Source organism: Phoxinus phoxinus, assembly GCF_949152265.1.
Source record: "Phoxinus phoxinus genome assembly, chromosome: 3".
Classification (NCBI taxonomy): domain Eukaryota; kingdom Metazoa; phylum Chordata; class Actinopteri; order Cypriniformes; family Leuciscidae; genus Phoxinus; species Phoxinus phoxinus.
Window position 1 is genome coordinate 1,781,986 of NC_136878.1, and position 10,000 is coordinate 1,791,985.

A 10,000-nucleotide genomic window follows, 5' to 3' on the forward strand; every position below is an offset into this window, starting at 1 on the left:
GTTTACACTGCAGGAACTGGGAACTGTGGGCTGGTACTCGGTGTGTTTACACCGCAGGAACTGGGAACTGTGGGCTGGTACTCGGTGTGTTTACACCGCAGGAATCAGGGTCTAAATGAAGTTCCGGGTAAATATTTCCCCCTCCGAAAGTCCCTGCTGCGAGGTAGTACTTTCTCAAAGTTCAGGAACTTTCGGGGGCGGGACTTGTGCGCTGAACATGCTGATTGGTTGTGTTCACGCCGCATTTTGATTGGATGACTCCACGCAGCATTCTAATTTAACCGTGTATATACTGTCTATGATTTAACCGGCATTTTTAAATATCTATTGTGGTTCGTGGCTTCATGCAGTGAGAGTCTGTCTGTCTGCAAATATGGAATTTAATAAAATAAAATAAAACACAGCTGGACCGACGACGAGGGTCAGGCTTTATTAAGCGTATTTGTGGAAGAGGAAATGTTCTGCGCGTTCGTCCAGCCGTCTCACGGTCAATGTCCGCATCGTCTAATTTTATAACATTACGAGCTTTCTGAACTCGCTTTAGTATCAGTGCTCGTCTCTTTTCTGCCGTTTGTTAATTACCTCGTTAGTAAACCAATACATCACAAACAACCTCAGCACAGTTTGAATCTCCTCCATACTTATTATAAATGTGGCGCTCAAAACTGATTACTGTGCGTCCAGACTGAGAGGAGCCGTCGCGCGCAGTTTATAATCTTCCCGTACTTTAGACCGCGGTGTAAACCATAGACAGTATAAGACGGACACAGCGACCCCATAGATTTCAAAGGAGAGAAGTTAGAAGCATCACTTCCTGATCGCCAGGCGAACTGTGCAGACTCAAACTGAGCTTGATGATGTAGATGTGACGTGTGTCTGACAGCTGTCAGTCTTCTAGTCGCTGTGCCGAGAGAAATCTGAATCATTCCCTTCCGAATCTCTCAGAGACGGAGAGCGTGAGCATTAGCTGTCCATGAGCTAGCAGCAGGATCAACTTTATCACTCTCTATGGGCTTCTCCCTTGACTTTATCAGACTTTATGCTCCACGTCCCCCCGATTGTCTGCGAGCTTCTCCGCCGGTCTATACGGTAATCTCTCGACTGTGTGACAGAGACTCGAGTGGTTATGACGCAATCGTTAGCCTATTTTTTCAAAAACGGCTTCTACGGGGCCATAGCGTAAGATACAAGGCAATGGAGCCGTTTATACATTGTCGAGTTTCTTTAGAAATAAATAAAGGACAAATGGAGTCTTTAAACGCCTCAGATGTAAAATTATTCACTGTCTAAGTGACGCCAAAATGGATGGGAGTCAATGGGATGCTAACAGCGGGTGATGCTCTGCTACAATGGCGGCGCCCGGGGAAGCTTCGGTTTCCGGCGGATGGATTACACACTTGGTGTAAACGCAGAAAGCAACCGGTCTGGGGCAAAAAAAGTTACTGGGACAAATTGTTCCGGGTAATTTCGGTGGAACGCAGCTCAATACATCTTAACCTGTCAGTGTCATAACAACTTGACAATACATTGCATAGTCATAAATATGTCATAAACATGACACAGCAGATTCATTATCAAACTTAGGAAACCACTTAGCTTTATGGGTAACATTACATTAAACTGTCATGTGATTAGTTTTGACATTATAACCATTTTAATGACAAACTACAGTGGTCCAAATTTAATTTGTCATTAAAATGTTATGATGTCAAAACTAATCACATGACAGTTTAATGTAATGTTACCCATAAAGCTAAGTGGTTTCCTAAGTTTGATAATTAATCTGCTGTGTCATGTTTATGACATATTTATGACTATGCAATGTATTGTCAAGTTGTCATAACAAAGACATCTCAAACAATGTCATAATTGAGTGAATGACAGACAGTTGTCATAAACATGCATAAAACCTTCATATTCATAACGTGTGTCATGCCAGTCTTACACACACCGCTTCAAGTAAAGTGTTACCGTGTTGTTATTCATAATGATATATGCTCTATTCCTCATGTTTGTCTGATTCTTGTTTTCCTCCTGCAGCAAGATGAGATCATGGTGAGTACCGTTGGTGTGTGTATGTCACTGTCAGTGTGTGATTAACGTCGTGTGCATCATGTGTAGTGTACATCTGTGTGTCAGCGGTTGCGTAAGACACTCTAGTAAAATAGTTTAGAAAACGGTGATAAAATATGAGCAGAACTCAGTTGATATTTGACAGGTTTTGTCCGTCCTTCTGTTAGACTGTCTCACACACACACACACACACACACACACACACACACACACACACACACACACACACACACACACACACAATGTTGAATATCTGTCAGCTGGTAAATTTAACTACACAATTAGACAACACCAGTTTAGCTCAACCAGTGACCAAGCAATGCTTCATGTGTTTAGTGTGTGTGTATAAAGAGCATTAGCAGTTACAGACACACACTGAAGAACACATGATCAGATCAAAGTGGACCAATCAGTTCTGCTCCTGAATGTTACTGGTAGACACTGTATGAAGAGTTATTAGGTATAATATCTGTCAGTTTACTGTATTCTGCTCTCCTCACTCACAGATATGAACTACAGTGTCCTGCACACACTAGTGAAAACAAAGATGTCTGGTTATTTCTCGGTTTGACTGCAGTATGTTTGTATAAGTGTTGATCATTGCACTGTAACACTATGAGCATTGTGCAGTAATACACACGACGTCTGTGTGTTTCAGGTGATCAGGAAGGGCTGGCTAACCATTAATAACATCGGCATCATGAAGGGCGGCGCTAAAGAGTACTGGTTTGTGCTGACGGCCGAATCGCTGTCCTGGTACAAGGACGACGAGGTGAGACTTTACCAAGTTTTGGGTTTCAGAGTTTTGTTCCGGTTAAGATCTTCAAACATATGTTTATTTATTTCTACATAACTCTTCAGTATATGTTGGTGTGCCTTAAAGGGGTCGTCGGATGCCCATTTTCCACAAGTGTGTGTGATTCTTCAGGGTGTTCATGTAAAGTTTGTAACATACTTTGGTTAAAATTCCTCAATGGTTGTGTAAAACAACACGCTTTCACCTCCTCAAAAACAGCTGTTCACAGCGGCCCGTTTCAGTGCATGTCTCTTTAAATGATAATGAGCAACAGCGTGTGGGCGGAGTCTCGCGGCGAGTGCACAGCCAATCAGAACAGCGTGTGGTCGGAGTCTCGCGGCGAGTGCACAGCCAATCAGAACAGCGTGTGGGCGGAGTCTCGCGGCGAGTGCACAGCCAATCAGAACAGCGTGTGGGCGGAGTCTCGCGGCGAGTGCACAGCCAATCAGAACAGTGTGTGGGCGGAGTCTCGCGGCGAGTGCACAGCCAATCAGAACAGCGTGTGGGCGGAGTCTTGCGGCGAGTGCACGGCACCAGAGAGTAATCCTGACGGTACTCGCAGGAAAATGTATAAGTACATAATCAAATTCACAAATATTACACCATTTAAACATTATTAACACACATAGGCTACTGAGTTACTTAAACAATCTTTGTCAAATAATACATTTGTTTCTTCAGTTTGAACGTTCTTGTTTCCATTTGTTTAATTTCCAGATCTGAGGAGAATTATCCAGTGTTGCTTTTACAGCTCAAAGCTGGAGCACTAAATGATATTCAGAGTCACATGACACGCTTTAAACATTAAATAAAGCACATAAACAGCGCCTGAGATTATCATCGCCACACTTTGTGTGTGTTGTTCCAGCGCGACGTCTCAGAAAAATAGAAACCGTTTCTAAAGTAGAATCATCGCGTGTCGCGGCTGGTTAGCATAAAACAATAGGTTACTGTCGTAACCCCGGTTCTCTGAAACATCGAGTGGAGAGATCCACCTATGGGAAGGGCATCCGTACCTGACCTCTGCAGAAGCATCCAATTGCACCAAGTCTGGCTAGACAGACAGAAGCGCGCAGCCAATGCCAGGTAAGGCCCCGCCCCCTTACCTAGTGGCATATAACGCCTGCAAGCGCTGCTATTCTCCAGTAAGTATATTCGCTTCTCGTGCGGCAAGCGGGGCAAAGCTGGTGGATCTCTCCACTCGATGTTTCAGAGAACCGGGGTTACGACAGTAACCTATTGTTCTCTTTCATCATCTCGTGTTCGAGATCCACCTATGGGAGAGACATGGACAGCTCCCCGATTGCCCAATACACTCACAGTGAGGTTCTGAAAGCCAGAGAAGGACGGTCGCCCCAGGGGGGGGGCGGTGCCTGACACGTCCCATAATCATGAACCTGCAATCCTGACGCACACACATAACTGCTGTGCACATTCAGGACATGAAACATGTATGTGGTAATAACCCCAGCAACACCAATGTACATATATACATCCAGGAAGGACTGGAAATACGTGCTTGGTGACAGGAATGTGCATGGCCTGCCGGCCCATTCACTCCTTATTCGTTACTTCCAACGGGGTTACAGGGAAGGTCTAAGAAGACCCCACCCCTAAAACCGAATGTGCTACCGAAATTCTGGTGACATCCAGCCGGTAGTAACGCACAAAGGTATGAGGAGAAGCCCAACTGGCAGCGGAGCAGATGTCCTGCAGTGACACTCCCCTAAACAAAGCCCAAGAGGCGGCTAAGCCCCTCGTGGAATGAGCTCTGATGCCCCCTGGGGGCTGCACTCCTTTTGATTCATAAGCCACAGCTATAGCATTCACAAGCCAATGTGAGAGGCGTTGCTTAGATATGGGACTCCCTTTGTGAGGGGGCGCCCATGAAATAAAGAGCTGGTCGCTCTTCCGGAACGCACTGGTCCTGGTCATATATGTCTGTAAAGCACGGACAGGACACAGAGCATTTAGCCTCTGATCCTCCGGGGAGGAAAACGGTGGAGGGTGAAAAGCTGACAGCTCCAACACCTCCGAAGTGAACGCAGGGAAGCACTTCGGCATGAAGGCCGGATTAGGCTTAAGGGAAACCTTATCTCCACTAAGAGAGAATTTAGTGCACGAGGGATGAACCGAGAGTGCATGTAGCTCACTGACACGTTTAGCTGATGCCAAGGCCAAGAGCAAAACTGTCTTGAAGGACAGTAGCTTAAGGGAAATACTTCCCAGAGGCTCAAAAGGATGTTGAGACAGAGCCTCCAGCACCATGGAGAGGTCCCACTCAGGAACAGTTCTCCTGACGACTGGCAAAGAGCGACGGGCACCCTTCATAAATCTGCGGATTAGAGGATGCTGCCCGACTGTTGAGCCCTCAAAGCCCACATGACAGGCTGAAATCGCAGCCAGGTAGACCTTAATGGTGGAAAAAGACCTCCCTTTTTCCATGAGGTCTTGAAGGAAACACAAAATATCAGGAACTGAGCACTGATAAGATGTGAGACCACGCCCATCGCACCACCCTTCGAACACTTGCCACTTACAGCCATATAAGGACCGTGTAGAAACGGCTCTGGCATTCTGTATAGTGGCAATCACACGCGGCGAAAGCCCCAGTGCGCTTAGGTTCGTCCTCTCACGGGCCAGGCCCAGAGAGCCACCCTGTCCGGGTGTGGATGGTAAATCTCCCCGTTCGCTTGGGACAATAGGTCCGTGCGTGGGGGGAGGCGCCACGGCTCGGCATATAACAGAGGGATTATCTCCGCCAGCCACGGTGCTTTGGGCCACCTGGGTGCTATCAGAATGAGAGACAGGCTCTGCTCTCTCACCCTGGCCAGTGTTGGAATTATCAAGCACAGGGGAGGAAAAGCATACAGCAGCACTCTGGGCCATGGGTGGGCCAGTGCATCTACCCCGAGGGGTGCGTCCACGTCCTTTAGCGAGAAGAACATAGGACAATGGTAGTTTTCGCGCGAGGCGAATAGATCTACGGCTGCCTGTCCGAATCTCATCCATAACATATCCACTATCTGGGGGTGAAGGCGCCAATCTCCGTAGATTGGGTTTCCCCTTGATAGAAGATCCGCGCCTCTGTTCAGAATGCCCGGAACATGAGTCGCGCGTAACGACAGGAAAACCCGTCTGCTCCACACCAAAAGCTTGTAAGCTAGAGCGTGAAGTTTCGACGAGCGCACGCCGCCCTGACGGTTGATATAAGCCACAGCCGTGGTATTGTCGCAGCGTACGAGAACATGATGTCCCTGCAGGCGAGGCAGAAAATGATTCAGAGCTTTCCAAATGGTCAACAGCTCTAAATAATTTATGTGCGCTGAACGTAGTCTGTTCGGCCACAGACCGTTCACCGTTCTGCCCTCCTGGGTGGCACCCCAGCCTGTTAAGGACGCATCTGTCGTCACAACTTTCCGCATCATAACCGTCCCCAGAGGGGTTCCCTGTGCGTAAAAGTCTGCGCTCTTCCAGTGTCGCACGGCTGCCGAGCAGGCGCGCGTCACTATTACAGAGCGGCAAAGATCGCGAATCGGGCTGAAATGTAGTGACAAAACCCATTTCATGAACGCTCTCATTCTCAGGAGTCCCAGTGGCACAACTTGGATGGATGAAGCCATAAGACCCTGCAGCCTGAGGCATGTGCGATATTGTACTTTCGCCCCCTCTCTGAACTGCGACAGACAGTTCATTAGAGAGAGAACGCGCTCTTGAGAGAGACGCGCTCGCATGGAGACTGAGTTCAACTCCAAGCCCAGGAAAATGACATTCTGACTGGGTGTAAAATTGCTCTTGCTCACATTCACTCTGAACCCGAGAGATGTGACGTGCGCGAGCACACGGCAGGTGTCCTGCAACACTTTCTCCTTCGATTCGGCTATTATGAGCCAATCGTCTATGTATGTCAGAATCCTCAGACCAGACATTCTCATGGGTGCTAAACCCGCCTCCGCACACAGACAAAAACTGCGAGGACTCAGACTGAGTCCAAACGGCAGAACTGTGAATTCGTAACATGTGCCTTGGTAGGCGAAACGAAGAAACTTCCTGTGTGGCGGATAAATGCTTATATGGAAGAAAGCATCTTTCAGGTCTACCGATGTGAACCAGTCGTTCTGTTTTATGGCGCGGGCGAGCGAGCCATGAGTTAGCATTCTGAAATTGTATTTCCTCAAATGTTTGTTCAACACACGAAGGTCCAAGATAGGGCGGAGAGAGCCGTCCTTCTTTGGGACCAGGAAATAACGAGAATAAAATCCCTGATTCATCAGACTGGGGGGCACCACCTGAATAGCTTCCTTGTTTAGGAGGGAGGATATTTCCTCTTTCAGAATGTGTGAAGCGTTCTCTTCCGTGTGTGAAGAGAGAACGCCGTTGAAATGCGGGGGTTTCATTGCAAACTGCAGTCTGTAGCCCTGCATTATAGTACGCATCACCCACTCGGGAGCCGAAACAGCTTGCCAAGCCCGTTCGTGACTCGCGAGTGTTCCCACCCGAGCCGCAGTTGAGCTGTGTAAGCCCAGCTGACTCATTTGTGATGCAATGGCGCCATCTAGTGGATGAACTAGGGGCGACATGCCGGGGTTTAGAAAGATTTTCTCTCTCTGCAGGGAGATGAATTCTCTCTGCGGAGAGAGATCCTCTCTCCGTAACGAATTCATTTGATTCGTTTGTTTTAATGTGTTTTTTGTTCTTTTGTGTGTTTTGTGTTGGGGGAACACTGGGGCCGAAGCCTTTAATAATTTGGTGAGGGGAAGTGAGTGTGTGCGGTGTGGTGACACTGCTTTTTGACTTTTCCTCACAACAGACCCCTCGAACGTGAGGGGGGAACACACGTTCAACAAACACATGGGCTGGGCAGCCTCGCGAGAGACCCTGCGTCTTTTGGACAGGGGTTCTTGGACATGAAGAGAGTCCAAAAGGCTCGTAGCCCGTGAAAGTGGACTCGATGCCCCCACCGGCCGAACATCAGGCAGGCCGCTTGCGTTTCGAGTCGGTGGGGGTAGTGTTAGATGGTCTTCCAGCCGCGGCCGCGGCGGGAGTAGATTTTCCCCAGTGCTTAGCAGGCGGTGGGTTATTCTGCCGTGGGGCGGGGGGTCTGTTGCGGGGCCTTTCCTTGCCCTGGTGGAAATGTCGTCCCATGGCAGGTGGGTTAGGCAAACGCGCAGGGGGTGCCTGGCGTGGGGCCGCCTTCCTAGGAAGGCATAACTTGAAGGCCTCGTCCTCCTTCTTTTTGTCGTCACACCGTTGTTGCATCAAAGCGACGGCGGGGCCGAAGAGAGCCCGGCCGGGCTCCACCGACGCGCCCGCGATGCGCCGCTTCTCACTGTCAGGAAGGCCCGACAGGTTAAGCCAGAGCGCGCGCTCTCCCACCACAGAGAGCGCCATAGAGCGCCCGCAGGCTTGGACGGCCTGCCGAGCGTTACGGAGGACGAGGTCGTTCACCGTGAGGATCTCCTTCCACAAGGTTAAAGAAGGAGTTCCCTTTTCCAGCTGTTGCCCTAATTCGTCCAAAATCTCCGCCTGGTAAGCGGAGAGAAGTGAAGAGACGTTCAGGGCCCTGACAGCCAAGGCCGAGGATTTGTATGCGGCCTGGTGAACTGAGGCAGAAAAACGGTCCATCTTGTTGGGCAAGACCGGCTTCGAGGGAGCGAGCAGCCCTCCCTGAGCGGGGTTAAGGTGCCTGGCGATGGAAGGCTCGATAGCGGGGGGGTCACCCATACCATGAGCTGCCATGTCCTTCACCTCAAGACCCGTGAGACCGTGTTTGAAGTCGAGGGGGTCGCTCCAATTGTGCCTCATGTGCTTCGCGCACGCTGGAAGGACGGGGAAGAGTTGTTTTCTCGGACCGGGAGGGGGTCCCAGCACTTTCCCGTCGTAAATATCCCTCTCCTGGTCGGTGGCGCTCTGTGGAGCCGGCCATTCCATGTTGAGGCGAGCGGCCGCTCGCTCACAAACTTCCAGGAGGATGGACTGAGGCAAGGCCGTGTGGGCGCTAGCCTGGGGAAAGCCAGAGGGCGGGATGGCCTCCTCGTCCTCTGAGATCCCAAGAAGAGCCGCGTCATCCTCATCGCCGGAACCGGCCGGTTCGTCGACGAGGGTGAGGTTGCCCGCGAAGATGTCCTCTTCGGGGAATGCGGGATTGGGCTGGTCAGCCCAAATGAGTGAGGTGGCGCCCCGGGAGTCCCCCGGTAGCGCGTCGTCGTCACCGTGTCCCCCATCCGAGTCAGAGAGGCCGAGCTCGGAGCACTGGGTCGCTGCAACTTTCAGACGACGTCGTAAAAGCTTCTTGGGCAGCATAAGGCAATGACTGCAATTTTCCGGGTTCTCCAAGGCTTCTTGAGCGTGTTTAAGGCCCAAGCAGACCACGCAGAACGGGTGAAGGTCCTTAGCGGCGATGAGCGCACCACACGCGGCCGGGCAGGCCCGTGATAGGCTGCTCCCCGGAGAAGCGGAAGGTTTAGACAGCGACATTCCGGAGAAGAACGCGGAAAAATCCGTGGCGGGCAGCCGTGGAAGGAGGAGCAGGTGAAAACGGCGAGAGCGCGGGCGGCTCCGAATGCAGAACACAGCAGAAAGGCTGAAAAAACGACTGTCACGTCTGACGGAGGCTGATCAGGCGATATGTCCTCCTGAAGACACGAAAGTGAGCAGCGTAATCCAACCGAACTGTGTCAGTGCAGAGATCGCGAGAAGCGAATGTCAACTGGAGAATAGCAGCGCTTGCAGGCGTTATATGCCACTAGGTAAGGGGGCGGGGCCTTACCTGGCATTGGCTGCGCGCTTCTGTCTGTCTAGCCAGACTTGGTGCAATTGGATGCTTCTGCAGAGGTCAGGTACGGATGCCCTTCCCATAGGTGGATCTCGAACACGAGATGATGAAAGAGAACTCAGATTAACATGGAAAAGATGCATTTTATCGCGCGTCGCGTGTAGTTAGGACACGGTGTTAGGCTGGCCACTCTAAAATGAGAGGAATAGGCCTTAGATCTTTGAGTTCAGCTCATGAAGAATGGGGGCAAAAACAAAAGTGTTGCGTTTATAATTTAGTTCGGTGTAAGTGTGGGTCTATGTCAAATACGGGACGATTCTGTATTTTCCAGGACGGGTGGCAACCCTGAGCAACTC

At 50.2% G+C, this 10,000-nt stretch overlaps 1 protein-coding gene across 5 annotated transcripts in view; it reads left to right on the forward strand.

Moving 5' to 3' along the window:
• Positions 1 to 10,000, forward strand: part of dnm1a (dynamin 1a) — a 159,005-nt gene that overhangs the window by 94,661 nt on the left and 54,344 nt on the right. For 3 of the 5 annotated variants that reach the window (XR_013796958.1, XR_013796959.1, XM_079608011.1), the window contains exon 14: positions 2,732 to 2,845. Coding sequence is in view for 3 of the 5 variants with exons in the window: in XM_079608011.1 (XP_079464137.1) it covers positions 2,732 to 2,845 (114 nt within the window). In the remaining 2 variants the exon portion in view is untranslated. Of the gene's footprint in view, positions 1 to 2,040; positions 2,056 to 2,731; positions 2,846 to 10,000 lie in introns of all 5 variants that reach the window. The other 2 variants (XM_079608009.1, XM_079608010.1) reach the window with 1 other exon arrangement.